At 35.5% G+C, this 23,485-nt stretch overlaps 1 protein-coding gene across 1 annotated transcript in view; it reads right to left on the bottom strand.

Moving 5' to 3' along the window:
* The window catches only part of EXOC6 (exocyst complex component 6), a 105,716-nt gene that overhangs the window by 76,933 nt on the left and 5,298 nt on the right, over nucleotides 1–23,485 (bottom strand). Inside the window, exons 2-6 of the mRNA XM_015811279.1 lie at nucleotides 6,227–6,398; nucleotides 4,256–4,303; nucleotides 4,068–4,158; nucleotides 3,239–3,284; nucleotides 153–357 (exon numbers count right to left, since the gene is read on the bottom strand). Of these exons, the coding sequence (XP_015666765.1) occupies nucleotides 153–357; nucleotides 3,239–3,284; nucleotides 4,068–4,158; nucleotides 4,256–4,303; nucleotides 6,227–6,398 (562 nt within the window). The remainder of the gene's footprint in view (nucleotides 1–152; nucleotides 358–3,238; nucleotides 3,285–4,067; nucleotides 4,159–4,255; nucleotides 4,304–6,226; nucleotides 6,399–23,485) is intronic.

The raw sequence follows: 23,485 nt of genomic DNA, 5'->3' as shown, positions 1-23,485 counted from the left end.
ATATATGTATTCATAATGATAATAAAGAGGCACTTGGATGCTATACTTTTATCAGAGAAAGTTCCCTGAGAATAGGAACAAAAGCTAAATTTGATTGTTGCAGCCAGGCTTTATTTAATAATATATCAAAATGAGCATTTCAGGATGTTTACCTGTTTCATTGCCATTTCACCAATTTTATCTGAATGCTTCCGGATGCTCTCCAAGAAGTCCTTCAGATCTGACATGGAAATCCCTTTAATTTCCTCACGAAGCTTTGGAAGGTTCCCCATCATGATTTGGCAAAACCGATACTGACTAACTCTAGGGAAGTATATGTTTTCTAGCTGTTCCATTGTTTTTAGAGCAGAATAATATCTAGGGAAAAAACAAGAAACCATATTTTTTAAGACAGAAAGGGAGGGGGAAATATAGCAAGCATATTTTTTTAAACAAACAAAAAAAGATAGCCTAAATTCCTGAATAATCTAGTCTCATATAAGAGTGGAGAAGAAAAGGAGGAAGAAATGATACTGGATACACTTTAGAAGGGTTTTTTTTAAATTACTGCTCGCTAAAAGACTAAAAACATTCGGAACCTCAAGTTTGATTGTGTTTGCTGGGTGAATTCTCCTTCAATCATTTAATAAAGAAAATTATGAATAAAATTTTGTAAGAATTTTTTCAGAATATACAGCAAAAGGGTAAATACAGTGCTGATTTTATAAAATTGTAATGGATTAAAGGTTCAGAAGGATTTGAATTAAAGACTTTGAAGTTAATTAAAAGGCCCTTTTCCTGTGGGAAATATTTTTGTTTATATCTAAATAACTGATACGACAACTCTGAAGTTAGACACTAGAGGGCACTAGAAGGAAATAAATATATTAATGGCTTTAATGGCTACTCTAAAGTATTTTTGTGTTGAATGGGTGAAATAATTATAATGCTCTCTGCTATTATAGAATTGGAAGATTTTATTGATGAGAAAGCTCCACTGAATAAAATTGAAATTGATCCGAATATAGATTTAAAAATGATAACTTATAAAAAGAGAGGGAAATAATTGATTTACAAATGATACTGGATGATGATTTGATAATTACAAAAGACATATGAATAGCAGGAAAATTATGTGGATAATTTCTCTACAATGGATTTTCAAAATGGACATTGGAATTGTCAAAGATTTCGTAAGAAGTGACAGTGAAAATATGAACAGCGATATGGACATTTTTTCTTTACTGAATTTAAACTTCAGAATGCCAACAATTCTGAGAGAAAAGATAAAGAAAATATGAAGAAAGTAGGTGTTTAGATTTTGTTTGAGGGAACTAAAGATTGTTGACAGAAAGTAAAAGAATACAAAATCAGTTTATTTAATCAAGGTTAATATAAGTGGGTTACTATTTCTGGTAATGTCTAATGGATTTTAACAGTTTGGGATTATATGACAATGTTTTAAGGATTTTGTTAGTGAAGATGGAATGTTATCTCTGGTGAAGTTTAATGGATTTTTGATTAAGATTGGATGACAATGCTTTAAAAAATTTATTTGAAAATGAGGTGGGGGTATTTAAATAGAAAATGTAAAAGGATGGATTTAAAGTGGGTTTATTAGGAGTTCTGGTGGTGCAGTTGTTATAATGCAGTATTGCAGGCTAACTCTCCTGAGCCCATCAGGAGTCCGATCCTGATGGGCTCAAAGTTGACTCAGTCTCCTATCCTTCTGAGGTCAGTAAAATGAGGACCTAGACTATTGGGAGCAGGACAAAAAGCAACGGATGGAAACTAATCAAGGAGAGAAGCAACCTGGAACTAAGGAGAAATTTCCTGACAGTTAGAACAATTAACCAGTGGAACAACCTGCCTCCAGAAGAGGGGAATGCTCCAACACTGGAAATTTTTAAGAAGAGACTGGACAGCCATTGTCCGAAATGGTGTATGGTTTCCTTCCTGAGTAGGGGGTTGGACTAGATGACCTCCAAGGTCCTTCCAACTTTATTATTATTATTATTATTATTATTATTATTATTATTATTATTATTATTATTATTATTATTATTATTATTATTATTATTATTATTATTATTAATATTAATATTAATATTATTAATATTAATATTAATATTAATATTAATATTAATATATGCTGATATTATAAACCACTCAGAGAATGCTGTAAAACACTATATAAGTCTAAGTGCTATTGTTATTATTAATGTAATTCGAATATTACTAAGATGGAGGGATAAAGTCTTAAAATATTATAGAGAATGGAATGAGACATGGAAAGAAATGGCATTAAGCTTTTTTTTTTTTTAAAAAAAGATGGTGTTACACTGATTACACTTGCTGGGGAAGAAGAGGAAAATTTCTTTTCTTTTTTATTTCTTCATTTTTTTTAGTTTCAATTGGTTTCTTTCTTTTTATATATATTTTTATTCTCTGTAGAATGTATTAATTTTATTTGTATAACATAATTCTTAATAAGATTATTACCAAAAAAGTATATTGGTGATATATAAATCCTAAGGGAGACAGAGATTGAAAAATAGTAAGATTTTTAAAAAAATAATTAGAGAAGGATGAAAGCAAAGCATTTACCTATATTGTACTCTTTTTCTAGTGGCTTTTCAACATAATTAAAATACATATAGACATTAAATTGTTAGATCAAAGAATGCGACTTATAGGGTGTATCTCACCAGGAATTGTTATAATTATATTATATACTACATTTTACTATATTATGTATTATATCAAAAACAAATAGAAATAATTATTCATTTTTATTTATAATTATAATTATTCATTATTAATATTCACATATTCATTTAGAGCTTGTTTTGAAAGTTGTATGGTGTACCAGATGACAACCGAAGTCAAATATTAACCAGCGAGAAAAATCTCTATTTTGCTATTTTGATCATGTATTAACTATTTGTTTTTAAATAATAACATCAAATCAAAAACTGGAATTATAAACCAAATTTAATTATTTCAATTTCATGCATATGACTTAAAAGTTTAATTTTTAAAGCCAATTACTAACTCTTCAAAATACGTTATTTTTCCTCATAATAATTGTTCATTTGTAATGAAAAGCATGGAACAAAGACTGGAAAAGAATACAATGACCAGACCAAATTCATTAAATGTCCTCGCTAAAGTAAGCTTTACTACTCCATAAGTAATTGCAATAGACAAATGGATGAACCATTAAAACATTTAATTGAGTTAAAAATGATTAATTCACCTTCTGACATTCATCTGCTCTTTTAATTTGCTGTACATCTCCAATACTGTAAGAAAAAAAAATGTTAACTGTCATAAATTTCACTATAAAATATATAACCAAATACAGAGGCTTTCCAAATGATCAGATTTGTATATAAATGCATTTTTGACATTGTGAAAGTATTACAACATAAGGATCAAAACTTAAGGGGGGGAAATCAGTAAAAATAGGAATTTTAGAAAGTTAGTTTAGGTGGATCTGAAAGCATTTTTAAACTTTGTTTTAACTTATTTATCTTTATTGGCCACCCAATGCAGTGAAAATTACAATGGATTCACAGCCAAAAATAGATCACTGCTGTTGGCAGGAACATCTGTTACAGGAAGAACACATCAGGGAACCATGGTGTTTTACAGATAATGGTAAAAATGTAATGTTTCTCTATTTAATTAAAACCAAATGTCAGAAAGGGGGATTTGGGAAATGATGTATATGACGATGTTTCAGCTTATCTTTTAAACTTTGGGAGTTCCATGAATGGTTAAATAATATTTGTATGGTTAAATAATATTTCTATTAATATTATAAACAATATTCCATCTTTGAATTTCCTATCAATATCCTGGATATAAATGAAGAAATTAAAAAAAAGTTTAAAAAGATAACTGATTTAAACTCATTTAAACATCCCTTTTAAGTCTTTAAGCAATAGTTTCTCCAGAAAATACCCTGTATCCCAAACATAAGCTCAATTTTGTATTAGTTATGTTGAAATATATCTACATTTCACTTTGGTAGTGACATTTGGAGGTATTCTACATTTGGCATTTAAATATTTGTAACTAACCTGGAAGGCACAACTGAAGTTTTTCGACCACGGTCATAATATTCCTCTGCTGAAGTCTACTCTGGATGACTTCCTCTGTCTGAGCTAGCACCTTGAGTATTTTCAAACATAGTATAGTTAAATTAGGTACACATATGTCACATTCCATAAAACATTTGTTGAATTAATTGCAAAAGCCATTTTCTTACCTCTTTCCCAGCTTCTTGAAGTCTTCTGTTTGTATCAGTAACTTGGACCTTAAAAATGATTTCACCTTTATTAGAAAAATATGCATATAATGCCCTGATGCAACTGCTCACCCTTGTAATCAGATCATGCTTCATGAGAAACTTAGAACAAAGAAATGTAAATCCAAATTAACTCTACAGCTTGAACTTGAACTTTTGATCACCAAGGGTTTTTGTTAACTTCAATTAATTATGACAGTTCTTTCTAACAGATTCAGTGGCAAACTTCTCAAAGTTACTTGGGATTTTTGAACTTTGTTTCTATAGGTCTGTCAAACAATTCAAATCATTGACCCAATTGACCACTGGTCCTTCTTTGATAACCTCAATGAGCTCTATGTGTCATTCATTGTCTGCAAGAAATGGTGATTGCATTTTATGGTAATTAAACATTCATACTTTGCTGAATGCAAACACTGGGAGGTTGATTAACATCAAACGTGGATATTGCCAGCCAAGCGACATTTTAATGCTGCAGGTGCAGGCAGTGCTCGACCTCAGAGTTTCCCACATATTAAGTGACTCATTAGGTCATCATAATAAGGGAGCACATTCTAGTTTATTAAAAAACTCATTAAATTCTGAACAAAGATGCTCAATGACCTCATTGAGTCTCTAGTTATATGAATATCCTTTATATAATGCTGTTCTACTCATAACCTCTGGTGAACTATGCTCATTCTGTCTGGTGCACATATTTTTCTTACAAATGTGCAAAGGGAGCTAAGAGGGACTATTTCCACAATTTATTTCTGAGGAAATCTCACAGTATGTTTTCAAGAAAAAAAATCCCAACAATTTCAGCCACTTTTTGGAGAAACATCTGCAGGGAGAGGAAATTTCCATACTAGATCTGGGCACTCAGAAAAAAGTATCTCAAAAATATATCTTGGCCCCCTCAGTGAATTAAGCAATTCTGTGAAGGTCTTACCGGGACGGTGCCTGCAAGCTGTGAGGGTCTGGATGGGGAACCACAGGCTTCAGCTGAATCCTAGCAAGTCACAGTGGTTCTGGCTTTTATAGCTTGCCAATTCCAGGACTATGTCATTTTTAGTGCTGGATGTGGTTGCACTGCCCTAGTCACACCTGGTGCATGATCTGAGGGTCCTCCTGGAATCATGACTCCTGCTCAAAGAGCAGGTGACAGTCATGATTAGGAGCGCTTTTGCACAACTTTGTATTTTGTGCCAGTTTTTCCCATTCCTAGATCAGAAAGTCCTGTTCATGGTCACTCATGCCCTAGTTACCCTTCTATTGGACTACTATAATGCACACTTCATGGGTCTGCCCTTGAAGAATATCTGGAAGCTTCAGCAGGTTCAAAATGCAATGACACAGGCAGTTATGTTTGCTTCTAGAATACACAACATTATATCTCTGCTTTGCAAGCTGCAGTGGTTGCCAGTGCGCTTCTGAGTCCAATTCAAGATTCTGGTTTTGATACATAGTACTCCCTAGCATGGGGCAATTTATCTGAGGGACTGCTCCATTATTGTTAACATCTGCTGTTAACATCTGTTGTTAACATCTCTTAGCCTTGTGATTTTTATTTTTTTAATACTTGTTATATTTTTATTGTTTTAAACTTCTATAATTTGTTGTATGCTACCCAGATTCACTTTTTGTGAGATGTATGCACCCATATAAATTTAACATATAAACAAATCAATACTTTGTAAAATATTTAGAGTTGATCTAAAATAATCTACCTAATTATTTATATTTAATTACTAAAAGTAATTGTAGCATTTTCATGGCATACTGTAGTTCTTTCGTTACTATTGTAATGTTTTGAGTCATTATTCACAAGCATCTAAAGATATCAATATTTTACTTTGAAAAAGAACATGTGGCAATAAATCCTGCATTCTAGTACTGCACAAAATAATCCTTTCATTTAAAAAAAATATTTTAAAAACTGCAGCTCCTTACCTTTAGTTTTCCTGCATCAGCCCTTACTTTAAGAAGTTCTGTAATGGCATCCACAAATCCTTGATGGTGAAAATTGCACATTTTTTCAATCTCTTTGTCATGATTACGTATACATGCATCCAATTTTTCCATAAACTTTTGGTGTGCATTTGGCTGGTCATCATACACAGACCTATCAATAAGTACATATAAACAAAACGTGAATAGAAATTAATATTGTCTTCTAAACATGACATTGCTTAAATTGATTCAGCGGTGGAACTCATCCACCTGTCTACTCATTATATGTCCAAAATATACATTTATAAAAAAGGAATGCCACTACAGAAAAAAAAAAATCTTCAAGTATTCTTTTGTTATTTTTCATGCTTCTAACTCAAAAGTATTCAGTTAGCCCCCTCTAGTGGACACAGCCCAACATTACCCAAAACTGTATTCATGGATAAGTAAAGAAAATCCAAAACCAAAATTAGTATTTTTTTAGAATGCATTTACTTGTCTCATTTTTGAATACAATGATACAAACTATAATAGATGATTTCATTTCCCTCAGCATTTTGCTCATTTTGATTTGTATTTTGTGAATTCCAAACAAACTCAGGATATCTCAGTCAAGATTCCCACCCTGAAGCTAGACACCGAATTAGATTTCAGAATGATATTTTCAGTTCTTGTTCTCCTTGCCAGTCCAATGGCAAAAGGGCCATTTATTTACAGGACTGCTGCACTACCTTTCATCAGAAAAAGGACCAGCTCAAGGAGTTGCATATTTGTAAGTTCCATGGGGTTTTTTTTGTTTCTACAAGCACAAAACTTAGAAATATCTAAGTTGATAAATGCTATTGGCGCTGATGCAAAGAGAGGGGAGAAACTGTGGCAGAGGGAGGTAGTCTAACCGCACCCCTTTTATACATGCACATTTTATATGGGCCCACATATATGGTCATGTGTTCCTTCTTACAAGCTAATATAGCTTGAGAATATCTGCCTGTCCCATGACATTGGATAGGTCAGGCATGCCCCAGTTCCCTTTCCTGAAATCCTGCCAACTAGTGGGATCTCAGAAGCAGCCCATTTCCATGGCTGTCCCTACCTGATGGGATCGGTAGGCCCACATTCTCTCAGCCTTCCAAAAGGCCGTCTTGAGTGGGCTTTTTACCCAGGCACTGGGACAGAGTCAAGATGTCTGGAGTTGATTGTGGGGCCTTCCAAGGGAAAGACTGAGGCGCCGGGTTTTGTTTTGGTTTTATACTTTATGGGTTTTATTGATCTGGGTTTTATTGTTGTTGTGAACCACCCAGAGTTGTGTTTTGAGATTGGCATACATATCTTTTAACCAAATAAATAAAAACATGTAAGAAAACCAGAACAGACATAGAGCAGTGTAGAATAACAACAACAACAAAGTGAAGTCTAACAAAGAGATCTGGAAAGCATCTAGAGAGGTTATTCTAGAAGCAGTCAACACCAAAGCATTAGCATGCAGTCACATATAAAAATAACATTGGGCAAATATATTAAGAGATAAGTTATGTTTAGTGAAATAAAAAAATGTCAGCAAAGATAAAAGCAAACAGCATTTGTTTGCTAGAATTTTTATCTTCTTGTTTTGACATTCCACTTCTTGCTACTTTAATTGTTTAGACCCATATCCCCCCATCTGGAACCATCTCACCAACTCCCAGAAATGCCATTTTCAGGAGGGCTTATTATATCTTCATGTTCCTAATTTAAAAAGCTACTAATATATATTTTTATAAATTAAAAAAAATCAAGGCATTCTTCTACATAAAAACAGGTTTCTCATACTTTTATGTTAATACATAAATAAAATTTTACATGCTAAATGTTTAGTTTAAACAACTTTCTTTCCACTACAACTGTCTGAGATTAGATAGTCTCAGTATGTTCTAAGTTCAGTCTATTCCACCCCATCATGTTTTTCTTCTCCATTTTTAAAATCTTACATCTGAGAACCATTATAATATTTTGCTTTAAAGAAGGCGATCCCCAGTAAAAACTGCCTGACTCAATTTACCTTAAATGGTTTTTTATTCTGGGGATATGATGTCTTGAGCTCTCAAAGAGAAACTTGATAAAAATGAAATAAACATATCTTAAATAAATCATCCTGATAGCTGCAATGCCCTTTGATGCTAATATTTCTGGAGGGAAGATGATTTTAATCTCTTTTTATTTTCCCAAACCTTGTAAGATTTCCCTCTCCAGCTATCTAAGCGTTTTAGCAGTAACTGTTCCTTCATAGGAATTGATTTCTTATTAAGGCAAGTATGGAATACCTCATTATTGGGAAATAGTATGCTACATGCTGGAAAACAAACATATTCTAAACATATTTTGGTGAAAAGCCAGCAGAGAAAAGTGAGTTTGTCACTAAAAACATGTTTTTAGCATGTAGGTCCTTATAATATCAAAATGTGAAAGTTCAAGTTCTGTCTTAAAGGCTGCAGGGTATAATATACACATACCATTTATTTCACAAGCCATTTGCAATTCAGCATGAAAACAGGACAAATCTAAATCACCTAAAAATTCATGTTCTTTATGTTGTATGGAAACAGTGCCACCTTGTGGAAATTAACATTCTCATCATGAGCAATTACACGATGTGATATTTTTAACCCCTCTAAACTGATCTGGGATATAGATCTGAAATAACAGTTAATGTATTTTAACAGACACAGTAATAGAAACAGACAATTTATACAACATGGGTTTTCTTCTGAAGAGAGGGAATCAACAATTAATCACCAGCAACATTAACTCATCATATTCAATAGTAATTCTATTCATACAATATATTGCATTTTGCCCAACTATTTTAGTTATCTACCAGCACAAAATTCTAAATATAAGAAAACAGCCCAATATTTATATGTAACCAGACTTGAATATCATAGGTAGACTTTCTCCTCTCTTTGCTTCTGTGAAAAGAAGAGGGCACCTCAGGCTGAGAAGAACAGAAGCTTATATTAAAAAGAGTGAATGGATAAGATGAGATGAGATGAAATGAGATAAACGATAAGATAACCTTTATTGTCATTTTGTTTACTGTGGGCATACTGGCACACATTAAAAAAGAAATTCTGTTGCTTGCTCTCAAAAGCGTACACATACATAATACACATATAAACATGCTATATACAACATATGTATATACCTACACCCTTACATATAAATACATACAAATATTAATCACTGTCCATCTTGAGAATGGAGAAAGGGACATGTTGTGAACGAAGCCTCCTTGCTAGGCATTCACAAAACTGCAACGTACTTCCCAGGTGCAAAATGTATTATTTCCTTGAATGGAGATGCTTTGCCATTTATAGAAAATCAGTGTTCCCAAGCTTCTTCCTTTGTTGGAAGGGAAAAATGGATTCTTACATTCAAAATTCGAGTCCCGAACTCTAAAGGAAAGTTATGGATCAAGACTAGCATAAATAAAGGATAGCTTCATTTCCCACATCTATTTAGCGCCCCCAAGAAGTTGGGGTGTTCAGATAACTGAAGCAAATGAGCTTCTTGCTTCAGAAACTGATTTTTCTAAAATTAGGAATCATATATAGTAAGGGATTGCATTAGGTTTAATTTCTGTTTTCTGTGTCAAGCATCATTGCCTTAACATTCAGCTAGTGAACTGGGAGTAATTTCAGCCTTCCATACTTCCAGTAATTGCATACTTCAGGCTGAGCTTGAAAGTATTATTCGGTCTGCAGTAATGTACATTCTGCTTCAATGTCATTAGTGTTTGTTTGTTTTTTAAATAGCAGACCACTGCCATCGTGTGGTCTGGCTGGAATACTGCATTTTCTTTTGAATTTTTGGAATGCGTTTATATACAGCAATCTGAAAAACACAGTAACTTATTTCCTTTGACATTCAATGTAAACATGGTAATACTGAAAATCAATTTTTTTTATATTTTGCCTTTTTAAAAGACCAGTTTCATTTTCTTCATCTCTCATGAGTAACTGTTGGTTTTCTATGGCTGTCCAATTTGCAAATCGTGACTCTGGACACCTAACATCTACCAGAATCTATGTATGCTAATACACACACACAAAACACACATTCACACACTTTATATATATCCACTTTATATTCCAATTTACCATTTTCTGTAACAGCTAAAGAAACATCTCCCTTATCTTATCTGTTATTTATGAACAAATCTTTAAAGTCTAATCATACAGGACTGAGCCAAAAAATAAGTTCCATTAATAGCTACAGAGGTATTAAATCCCTCCCCCAAAAGTTCCATTAATAGCTGCAGAAATCACAACATATATTATTTTAACCCAGGTTGAACAAATCTACTTTATAGTCCTTCCATTTACCTTTTAAAGTTTGGTCTTTAATCCCTTCCAATAATGTCCCAGAAGTTGATTTCTTGTCTTTTTCTCTTTGTCTCCTCTCAGGAATTCCTTCACTAGTTTAACATGTCTCTTTTGTAAGAAAGCTTTCCAAATCACTTTTCTGATTTATCTGAATGTCCTCTTTAATTATTTAGATATCAGCAGGTCTCATTTGTTTCATTCAGGGGTCTTCAAACTTGGCCCTTTTATGATTTGTAGACTTCAACTCCCAGAATTCCCCAGCCAGTGTGTCTGGCTGAGGAATTCTGGGAGTTGAAGTCCACAAGTCATAAAAGGGCCAAGTTTGAAGGCCCCTGGAAACCACTGTGGCATCTTATTCACATTACTCTCAGAGTCAGGCATTTTTAAACCTATTTTCAAATCCACATACAGCTCAGTCTTAGGTTCAATTTTAACCAATAAAATCTGTTCCTTTTCTGCCATCCCTATTAAATCTATTTCTATACCGGTAGTCCTGGGTATATTATTCCCGAATATCCTTGATTTCTTCTATAGTCAAATAATATTGTTCCCATGTATTAACGGGTCACTTCTTTAATTGTAATCTTAAATTCACTCTGGCTTCCTTTAATTAATCTTCAAATTCCCCTCTTATCTTATATCTATTTACTGATCAACAAACCTTTCCCACATGAGGTTTTTTTAATAATTAATTTCAAAATCACACACAGACACACGCACACAGCCCATCTGGTCCCTTAGCCTTCCAAAATCAACATTCTAGTCTACCTTTTGCTGTTTTCCAAAAGTATTTTTTTCTTAATCCTTAAACTTACATGAAACTTCTTTCATCAAGGATAGTGTAAAACTTTCCAAGTATAGTGAAAGTTCTGAAAGTTCTTAACATCCTTCTGAAAGTTCTTAACATCCAAAATATCAATAACAAGTCATTTCTAAGATAGTTAAAAAAGGAAGTGTACAAAACCAGTGTCCCATTGAAGGTGCTGAACCGCAGCTTAGCCATGAAGACAACCACCAGATCTGGGAAAACAATGGCTGACTGAAGACAATTCCGCAAGATAGGAGCCAATGGCCAATAGCAGAACAAATTTTAGCTGACAAGATAGAAATTATATTGAAAATGGTTTTATAACTGACAAGCCAAGAGAATGATTTAGAAAAGGATGTTTTAGTGGATCTACAAAAGAAACCGGCCTGAGGCTTTATAAAAGAAATACAAACAACCAAGAGAGTGACCTGGATAATTTTTTCTACTGGACTTTCAAAAGAAGCTTCTTAAAGTCTTGATGAACTCTGTATGATGGGACAGAAAAGAAATGAAGAGAAATCAAATCCTACAACAATACTTGAATGAACTAAAGATTAAGACTGTTAGAATTGAAAGGAATTCTTTTATATCATTATTTGTTTTCTTGATGCAGCATTAACTCTCATGATGGGTCAATAAGAAAAAAGAGATTATTTTATAAGAGTGGTGAAAGGACTTAAGTATTTTCTATTCTGATGGCCTACATTGGAAGGGAACTGAAGTTGTCAGAAATATCAGATCTGTTCAAAAACAACTTGGTCAGAAAGGAAATCATTACTAGATTTACACATCCTGTTAAATCACAGACTCTTTCATTGTGGCTTCTTGAGTAAACCACAATTGGAATGGTACCTAGAGCTATAAACCATGATTTACACACATATCACAAAGATTGAATTCACAGAATTCACCCTAAGCCAAAACCTAACAAACCACTTTATAGTTTCCCTGATATGTGAATTCTATCAATTTCTGTAGAAGATAACAAAGTACAATAGAAAAAGAGAGAGAGAGATATTGCTCCTATAATCAGTGTAATTTTTGACTCCCTGGAGAAGGAAAAAAAAACTTTACCTTCATTACACGACTATTTACAGAAGCAGGATCTGTACTTTAGGAAAATTATTTGAAGATAATCTAATCCAATATACCTAGATAGCACTAGAAATCATACATCAGATTAAATAAATAAATACAGCTATAGAAATAAATACAGCTATGTGTCAAATCAATTCAGTTTGGCCCTTATTGATTAAAAACAGCCAACTTGATACAGAGAAGTAGCCTTTTTAGCCTATGGGACTTGAATCCAATGAATAAAAAAACACTCATTTTTGTTAAGAATGACATGTTTGTTGCAACATCTCTATCAACTGAGCATAATAAAATTCTGGATACATAGGTGCAATCCAAGGTTTTTTGATTTGGCAGAGGAAGAAATGTGTTAATTCCTTTTTATTGTTCAGCAGACAATGTATATGGAATCTACCTAACGATATTATACAGATGCCACTTGATAGGATGCCAAAAGAATTGGATAAGCTATGCACTCTTTAAGAAATAACTTTGAAGTCTTCAGATCTTGAACAAGCACAACACCTCTCTGGCATTCATTTAAGTAACTCAGAAAAAGATGCTGCTGCTTTAAAAAATTACATTAACTTTGTTAACTGCATTCCTTAAAGCAGTGGCATTTTGTTCAGGCTTTTGCCCAAGCCTGGAAAAGTCTCAGCTGTTTTAAAGAATAGAAGAGACAGTGTAGACTTTCATGAGATCTATAACACTTTCTGAAACACTTTTGTTTCACAACCCTAGTATTCAGAGGGCTTTTGAAACTATCCTCCTTTAAATTATGATTTATTTTTAAAAATGAAAGTATCTATATAACTTTTATGAGACGTGTAAGATGCAACATCCTCTTCAAAGCACTGTGACTGGAAAGCCTCTGGGGAATCATTTCCGAAGATTAGAAGATGCACCTGTCACACACTCATTTCAACCATTCTCCCCCTATTCTCTGGAATTTACAGAGAACTGAAAGCTAACAGTAATTGAAGATTCTAGTTTTTTTTCTTTTGGCAAACTTTGGTTGGGTTTATTCACTGTGTTAAGAAGGGGGGAAGAGATCACTTTAACTCAGGGGTCTTCAAACTTAGCAACTTTAAGACTTGTGGACTTCAACTCCCAGAATTTCTCAGCCAGCCAGGGCTGGCTGCGGAATTCTGGGAGTTGAAGTCCACAAGTCTTAAAGTTGCTAAGTTTGAAGACCCCTGCTCTAACTCAAGGTTTGAATATAGCTTTTCCCTTGATTTGTAAAGTATTATTCTGTGGCTTTACATTATATGTGAAACCATCCATTTTGGCATATTCAATAAAGTTAACACAAAGCATTATAGGTAGTCCTCCATTTAAATAGCTATTTGTTTAATGACTGTTTGAAGTTACAACAGCACTGAAAATAATAATTTATGACGGGTCCTCACGCTTACAGCCATTGCAGTATCCCCATGGTCATGTGATCAAAATTCAGGTGCCTGATAATTGGCAAGCATTTACGAGATTGCATCATCCCAGGGTCATGCAATTACCATTTGCATCCTTCTCGGCCAGTTTCTGACAAGCAAAGTCACTGGGGAATCCAAATTCACTTAATGACCACATTATTCACAGTGCTTTGCTTAACAACGGTGGCAAAAAAGATTCTAAAATCAGGTGTGGTTTACTTAACAACCACCTTGCTCAACAATGCAAAGTCTAGTCCCAGTTGTGGTTGTAAGTTAAACACTACCTGTCCTGAATTCTTTGGCAGGTAGAGAAAAATGTACCTCATCTTCTCCCCTTCCTTCCTTCCTTCCTTCCTTCCTTCCTTCCTTCCTTCCTTCCTTCCTTCCTTCCTTCCTTCCTTCCTTCCTTCCTTCCTTCCTTCCCTCCCTCCTTCCTTCCTTCCTTCCTTCCCTCCCTCCCTCCCTCCCTCCCTTTCTTTTCCTTTCCTTTCCTTCCTTCCCCCTCCCTCCCTTTCCTCCCTCCCTCCCTATCTTTGTTTGGAGGTAAGAATTGAAGTGTAGCAAGTTTTAAGTCACTAATTTCTTTCTTTGAAATTTATCCACAAAGAAAAAAGTGAAGAGTTTTTATAGGAGATTGAAAAAGCAAAATTAGCCCTTAAATTAATCCCCATTTCACCTCTTAAAACCCTGCTAAGCCACAAAAATCCTGAGTTGTCAAGTTTAGCCATGACCAGTTTAACCATGACCACTCAACAAAGTGCCAGATTAATCTGTTCAAAAAACAAGAAAATCATATATAACCCAAAAGGTAAAGCCATTTTGAGTATTTTTTGTTCTCTTATTTATTGCTAAAAAATAAAGTTTTGTACAGACAGTGAAACCTTCCCCTTTGGTCTTTCCCCATTTTTTACATGTAATACTTTGGTTTCTTTTGAAAAGGAATTTATAATTTGGTTAAAATTTGGAGTTATTGTTCACTACTCTAGAGATTACAGTATTTGGAAGGACCATCAGTTTACAGTGCTCTTGTATACAACTTGTAATGAACAATGTTGCAGAGTCATACGTATCAGGTTTTATATGTCAAACAGTATATGTTAGAAACCAATTAATTTCTTACTAAAATATGAACGTATAATTTTAAAAATAAAATGTGTACTTTTAAAAGTGAATCAAGCAAATCAGTCATTATAATTTACCCTAAAGATCATTCAATAGGTAAATATTACCCGAATAATGAATATTGAACATCACCAAAACGATAAACCTATCCCTTACACATATTCATAGTTTAGTGATCTGAAACAGTATTGACATTAATTTAAAGCAGAATATGAATATCACAATCCTTAAGAAAAAACAGTCAGGCAGTCCTTAATTTATGACTACAATTGAACCCAAAACGTCTATTGCTAAGTGAGACATTTGTTAAGTGAGTTTTGTCCCATTTTACAACCTTTCTTGCCACCGTTGTTAAGTGAATCACTGCAGTTGTTAACTTAGTAACATGATTGTTAAATGAATCTGGCTTCCTCGTTGACTCTGCTTGTCAAAAGATCGCAAAAGGTGATCACATGACCCCGGGACACTGCAAATGTCATAAATATGTGCCAGTTGCCAAGCATCTGGATTTTGATCACATGACCATGGGGGATGCTGCAACGGTTGGTAAGTATGAAAAAACAGTCATCAGTCACTTTTTTCAATGCCAATGCATATCCTGTATATGCATTAGAGAATTAAATATCTCTAGCTCTCACAAAAGTTTTCAAAATTAACTAAATTAATAAAACTGATAAATGTAGCAAAATACGAAGATAGATTCACAACATTCCCCAAAATGCCGTTGGATTTTAAATATGCAAGATAACACAAGCAAAAGCCAATTGTCAACATCAAGACAATCACAAAGCTGATATTCAGTGTTTGCAATTGTGTCATCAAAGACAAATATCAAACAATGGAAAAAATGGGACGTGCCATAAATCCTATACTCCTATGGTACTTTAGGACATTTTGCCAGTATCTTTAATTATATATCTCATATTCACACATATAATTTATTAAACTTGTACATCGCCCTATGCCCAACAAGTCTAGCCAGCTCACAACCAAGACATTACAATAAAATTAATAAAAGATAAAAGATGCCAAGCACAATGGAATAAGTCTCTCTCTCTCTCTCCTTTGCCAAATTTTAATACAATAATTTTAAATACTTCATAAAATAATGTTCAGGTTTTTTCTGCTATCCATCAGCTTTTTTAATAATGACATATTCTTAATTCTATGTGCAGCCATTATCTGCGATCCCTATCATTCCACTCCTTGTTTGTTGTCTTTTGAATCACTTTGTTCTGTTTAGAAGATTACCACATGCAGAAAGAATGGCATTCGTTTGAATTCTGCAAACGGGGAAAGAATGTATAAATCTTCGTTCTTTATACTTTGACTTGTCACTTTTTCCTGTATGTGCAATTTCTGTGAATTGTTCTCACTAATAGTATCCTGTTTCTACAAGCAGGAAGGGCTGAGTACAGTTTGTTAGTTAACATTGCTTCCTATAACCAGGGTCAATATTCTGTAATAGTGACATTAGAGCAGTTATTGTTCAGTCTGAATAATCTGTGTATCTCACTGATAGTTGTTAATGCACATCCTTTGTAGTGTAACGTCATCTGATAATCAGTAAACCCAGATTTGCAATGGACTTCCTCCATCCTGTTTTTACAGTGGCAGGCAAGGAGATGCTTCTTCCTGCCAAGCTTTTGTGCTTCTTACCAATTCATACAATAAGCACTTAAAAAAAAAAAGCAATACGTATTTTTAAAGTTTTCATTTTTCAGCTATTTGTGTCACATTAAACAAAGACTTTGTGAATAGATTCAAATGAAGCTATACCAGTGATGGCGAACCTTTTAGAGACCGAGTGCCCAAACTGCAACCCAAAACCCACTTATTTATCGCCAGGTGCCAGGTGGGTGTGGCCCGCTGGGTGGGCGTGGCTGTGGTGGTCATGGCAGATTAGGTGGGTGTGGCCAAGGTGGGCATGATCACCTCAATGTTGCTCATAGGGAGGGACGCCTATGGGAGCCGGGCAGGGTTGGGGGAGATCCAGGGGGTCTCTGGGAGGTGGGGCGGTGGGCAGGAGGCTCGTCCTGCGGGGTGAGGCGAGGCGAGGCGAGGCGAGGCAGGGCGGGGGTGCCACTGTCACAGGGCAAGGTGAGGCAGGGGCAGGGGCGGCTGCTGCCTGATACCATCGGGCTCTGCACACAGAGGCGAGTAAGCGCATGGGTGCCGGGATACATCTGGCCATGTGGGACCTTGGCGAGTTAGTGGGCAGCTGGTTGAAGAGGGACGGTTGCCATCTCCAGGGCATGGCGCATGTGCCCACAGAGAGGGATCTGAGTGCCGTCTCTGGCACGCGTGCCATAGGTTCGCCAACACTGTTCTATAGTGTTCGTGTTACTTGGGACAGTGTAGTGTTCTTATTATAGTCAAAAGAGGACTGAAGGAGCTGTGCCACAGGGAAAAAATAGAACCAACTAGAAGCACAAGATTACCATTCTGGAATATATAATTTCAAACTACTTTTCCAAGATTTATTATGTACTGCATTGCATGTAGCATCTTAAGGCAGAATATTAGAAAAAAACACCACTTTCCAGAGCACAGCAGCTTCAATCACCTTTGGGCTACCTCACCTGTGGGAGAATCTTGATCTGTGCTCACAAAACACATTACAGGTGTTCCTGTGATTTAGCAAAGAGACTACATAGATTTGTTTTTAATCTACATTTCCTATTTCAGTCTCAATCAGTAAAAATCTAAAATTCAAATTTGTAAAGCAGCTTTCCTTAAACTGATGCTATCCAGCAATGATGAGTTAAATTTTGGCCATTTTGGCCAGTTCAGCACTCTTAGAGGGAATCAGATTGAAAAAGGCTGCTATAAAACATATTTTCCTGTAATCATCTGTTGAGCAAATAGTTTGTGATGGAATTGGACAGGTGTGGCAAAAAGAGGACTGTGTTATATTAATGTTTTGTCATCCAATTGTAATCCTAACCTTGACAGCTATATAAATTAATTAACAAGCACTCCCATCAAGATTTAGTGCCACTGATGAAACTACAGTAAAATGATATCTTTGGATATAGTGCACATGTTTAGGCAGATCAGTCCCAGGTGCTCTGTAGGCAGCACATTAAGTTTAATCTTGTTTAAACTTGCTATACTTGATCTCCAAAACTATGCAGTTCCTATTTTAAAGTTCCTATTTTAAAGTAAATGGTTACACCTAAAGCTTGATATAAAATCTGTTTGGACCATTTCAACATTTCCAAATATCCTGATGCCAAGAAACTTATCCTAATAATAGTAGCTGCTTTAAAATAATTGCCATGTGCCCTACAAATTAAGTACTAAACCAGCATAGTGAAAAAAGTATACATAATTTATAGCAAAAAAGAAATCAGCCTATAATTGCTAAAGCAGAAGAGGCAGTATCATTAATTTTTGGGGATTGGGGTTGTATAAGTAAAATAGATATATTTAGATTATGCTTCTTTTTTCATCAAAAAACACACTCCTGATATAGACATTCTGACACCAAGTGTTGCTAATGTACTATGGGAAAGACAGTTTGGGGATATAAATATATAGATATAAATGTTTTAAATAAATAAATCTTTATGTACTCATTCTTGATCTACAGCTTTTTTCAAATATTATATGTTTTTGAATAGTTCTTTTAAAAAAAATTATACTAATCTGACAACATTTACATTTTCTCCTCTGATGTTCTCCCTAATCTAATTCAAATTTTACATTGCAATCCTGTGCACAGTTACACGCACACCAGTTACTTCAAGGAAATTTATATACACAGAAGTCAAGTGTGAAATTCATTTTGATACTGAAAATTATAGACTTTTAAAGAATCATGTTTACCTATAAAACCAGCTTTTAGTCGACTGCTGATCTAAGCATACTGAAAAAAAGCTGGAAGATTGACATTAGCCCAATAAGAGTTATTCTTAAAGAAGTAAAAATAATAGTGTTGCATTAGGCACTACTAAAACTACTTACTCAATGAGCAGAAGAATAACTGAACATTGGTTCAAATTCATGTTTCCCAAAGAGAATAAAGGGACATGTTTCTTGGTATGCTACCCATGTTTCCCAGAAAATAAGACTGGGTCTTTTTTTTACTTCCAAAAGAGGCACCAGGTCTTATTTTCAGGGGGAATCTTTTTCACTGACGTCCGGCACTGACAGCCCTGTCCAGCCAGCCCACTTCTTCTGCGACCAAAGGAGAAACTTCATTCTGCAGCTCAGAATGGAGCTCGGCTCTGCATTTTGCAGTCAGACCTTCTCGGAAGCCCTCTGCAGCCGAGAACCGAGCAATGGATTCAATCCATAGCTCAGTTCTCCGCTGCAGTGGCCTTCCGGAAAGGCCTGACTGCAAAATGCAGGCCTGAGGACGCCTGAGAAGAAGTGGGCCGGCGAGGAGAGGCCTGGCTGCAAGGTAAGTGGTTGTGGGGCACGTGGGGCAGCTCCACCTACCCCAACTTGATTTTTAGGTGTGTGCCTTGCCCCAAAACTACGGTTTATTTTTGGGTTAGGGCTTATATTAGGCCCACCCCAAAAATCAAGCTAGGGCTTATTTTCGGGATAGGTCTTACTTTTGGGGAAACACGGTAGTAGTATATTGTTTCTCAACCCCAGCAACTTACTTTCTTTTTTTTTCTTTTTTTAAATAAAATTTTTATTGATTTTTAATTAAACAACAAATATCAGTATGATGCATTTACATACACAAGTAAAAAAAAGATAATCCAACTCAGTACATTTTTGGAAACGCTCCGCAGACCCCGCCTTGCCTCCTCCCTCATCCACTTTCCTGTCCTTCCTCCCTCTAAACTCACAACCTCTCCTCCTTCCTCCTTTCCACCTAACTACATCCCTTCTCCTTCTTAGCCACCTCATCGAGTGCAGTTTGGGGTACCAGCCGAGCATCTCCTCTTTTCAATATAATTATTATTTACCTATAACATATAAATACATCAATTTTTATAATTTCTATCCCCTAATCCCCTTCCCCCCCTGGACTTCCCGGAACCAAATACAGGATTAAAACACATCCCATTATATATCTAAATTACAATTTAACTAAACTAACATAATACAATCAATATTTACAAACTTTAACTATAATAAGACAATAAGTAAAAACAATCTATCTACTCAAAAACTATGTGATATTTATTCATTCCATACGTTCTCTAAATATAATCTATCCACCTTCAACATTTAAACTATACAAAACAATTTTTTTTTAAAAAAAAAATCTAAATATCTATCAAGCATCTTATATAAATTTTTTTCCTTAAATTTTACACTTAAGTTTTTCCTTCACTTTCTTCACTCTCAAGTCAATAAATGCCTCCTTCTTCAAGCTAAAAAAGAATAGGATAAAGTCCCATTCTTAAATTTATCAAATATTTTAAATCTTACAAAATACTATAAGTTCCTTATAAACATATAACCCTTTTTATATTATTCAAATATTAAAATAATTTCTTCCTTTTCCATAGTAAAGTCAGACCATTCACATTCAGCATCTTCATCTTAACCGTCCTTTGGCTTGTGAAGCTTGTTAAGCATTCCCTGCAAGTCTGTTGTTACAGATCTCTTTGGCCTCGCCCCTCCCACTGGCTCCGACGTTGGTGAATATGTTATGGATATAATTTTTTTTTGTTGTTGTTCTCTCTCCTTACGCCTATAGGCAGTACGAGTCATTCTTTGCTCCTTTACATTCACTCCCAACTTTTGTTGATTCTGAGGATCTGCTGCAGGTAATGACATGGCCCCAGGCAGTTCCACAACAGGTTGCTCCATCCAATCTTCCTGTGCTTTAGATGTCGTTGATGTTGGTAAATCAGCTTTCAGGACCGATGAGTAAAAATCTTTAGCTTTTTGAACAGAATTTAATCTGTATCTGGTCCCCAAATAATTTACCACAATGCCCAAAGGTATCTCCCATCTAAAAGGCATCTGCTGCTTCTTTAACTCCTGAGCCAAAAAGGTAAAATCCTTTCTTCTTCTTAAAATCTTAGAAGGTATTTCTTTTAAAAGTATAATATCTTGTGCAGCAATTTGAAATCTCTGCTGATAAAAAAGCTGTATAATTTCATTACGACGTACTCTTGTGGTAAAGTAGACAACCACATCTCTAGGTAGATTTCTCTGACGTGCAACCCAGGAGTTTACTCTAAAAAAATTTTCTATTTCTCCACAGATCACCTCTGGGTTGCAATTCAAAACCAGGGCCAAAGCTGTAACAATTTCCTCCTTAAGTTTCTCTTGTAGATCCTCCTTAAGACCCCTGATTCTCAAGGCAAATTCCATTTCTTTATATTGTGACATTACTATCTCATTTTGAAGAATTTCCACGCCTTCTTCTACTTGCTCAAGTCTGTCCTCTGTTCCTTCCATTTTCTCCACTAATTCATCCACCCGTCCCTCTATACCAGGGCTTTTCAACCTTTTCACCCATTGTACCACTTTTAAGATATGGCAACATCCGAGTACCACCAATCGCCTAGCAAGGTGTCAAAAACTTGATGACCCCCCCCCAAAAGAAAAAAAGTGATAAAGTACAGGTAGTCCTCGACTTACAACAGTTCGCTTAGTGACTGTTCGAAGTTACAATGGCACTGAAAAAGTGCTCCCCAAGCCACAGTCGAGCAAGACACCTGCCTGCCCACCCGGCGGCGCTCTTCCTCTTGTCCGAGGTTTTCATTGTGAGCATTTCTGTTGAGGATTGGCAGTGGGGGTGGGGTGGGGGTGTTTGGTTTTTATTCCCCCCGTCTGCTGGGTGGTTGCAGCAGGTTTTGGTCACTTCACATGACCCTGAGACACTGTAACCGACATAAATATGAATCAGTTGCCAAGCATCTGAATGTAAATCACAAGACCCTGGAGATGCTGCAACATTCCAGCTGATCGGCGTTTCTTCTGGGCTCAGCAGAAGTGCCAGGATCAGTGCTGCTTTCCAGCTGACTGGTGTTTCTTCAGGGCTCAGCAGAAGCACCAGGATCAGCGCCGAACTCCAGCTGGAGCCTGGCGCTGATCCTGGCGCTTCCACTGAGCCCTGACAGCCCCGAAGTAGCACCGATCAGCTGGAAAGTGGCACTGATCCTGGCGCTTCCGCTGAGCCCTGACAGCCCTGCAGCTCCAGCCATCTCTCACTCAGGCTTGTGCAGTGTTGCCACCAGTTCAGCTCATTCCCCTCCCCCGCTACCACTTTTCTAGGATGGTCGCGTACCACCTGCCAGGTGCCAATGTACCACAGGTGGTACCCGTACCACTGGTTGAAAAGCCCTGATCTAGAGCATAGATGGAATTGACAGCTCTAAAAACAGAGATTCTACAGATTTGAAACTGTAGAATACTAATTTAATTAAAGTTACATACAGTGAAACTCCATTATATTCTCATAGTAAAAAAAATAGGATAAAAAAGCCAAAATTTCTATAACAATACTTGTTTAAAATTTAACCTTTAAGCAATCCTTCTCTGAAAAACAGGACTTAATTGATCCTTTTACAAGTCCACCATTCAAAGTATATGCTAGGATTCCTTTATAAACTTGTCTGGGGACTCTTTTTTTGTATGTGCGGATGGACTGTAAAATACAAATATGTAAGTTAGATCTTGTATCTTTGTTATTTCAGGTCCCTTATAGTTAATGTATTCCCGTGCATGCATAAAGTAATTTCTGATTGTTCCCAACAGAATTTATTCGCATACAATCAGTAGCCTTTTCTGGCTTGATGCTCTAAATGCTGGCTATGAATAATGAAAGCTGACAGATTAGGAAAAATTAATATAAAAAAGTGCAACCTTGATTCTAATCTTAGAGAGAAAACAGTAAGAAAACATTCTTGGAATACTGTACAGTTTGCTAAATAAAATAGTTCTTTCCTAATTCTATTACTAGCTGCATCTGTTTGCGAATTACTTCACATCTATAGCTAAAGTTTTCCTACCAGGTTGGAAAAGAGCGCTTCATTATATTTTACAGTAACTACAGGGAACTAACACATTAACGACATCCCCCAAGGCATTACAAATTGCTAGACTTCAAAACAAATTGCCGGGTACAAATCAACTTGTTCAAACTTCTCCCACTCTAAAAGCAAAAAAAAAATGTCTCAATTTACACTACTATAACTCTATCTAAAATGTGATTTGTTTAATTTTGGCTTAGCACTCAACTACTCTGGTTTGTAGACAGTGGTTTATAGTTCAGTGTGATGTGTGAACTGGGTCAATTGTGGCTTATTCAACAAACATGACCAATAAACTATTATGATACATGAACCCAGAGTCACTACCAAGGACACTTCGGAAACTCACTGAACACTCAAACTTCACCCACAGGTCTCAGATGTTGATTTCACACTGTATTGTGAAACAAAATTTCAGAATGTTAAGACATCACCCACATAATTTGCATACAGGAATATCAGAAGATGTGTTTATAATCAGAGAGAAAGCACACCCATGCCAACATCTA

This window comes from Protobothrops mucrosquamatus, unplaced genomic scaffold, assembly GCF_001527695.2.
Source record: "Protobothrops mucrosquamatus isolate PMUCROS unplaced genomic scaffold, P.Mucros_1.0 scaffold36, whole genome shotgun sequence".
Taxonomy (NCBI): domain Eukaryota; kingdom Metazoa; phylum Chordata; class Lepidosauria; order Squamata; family Viperidae; genus Protobothrops; species Protobothrops mucrosquamatus.
This window is presented reverse-complemented; position numbering and strand designations above follow the sequence as displayed.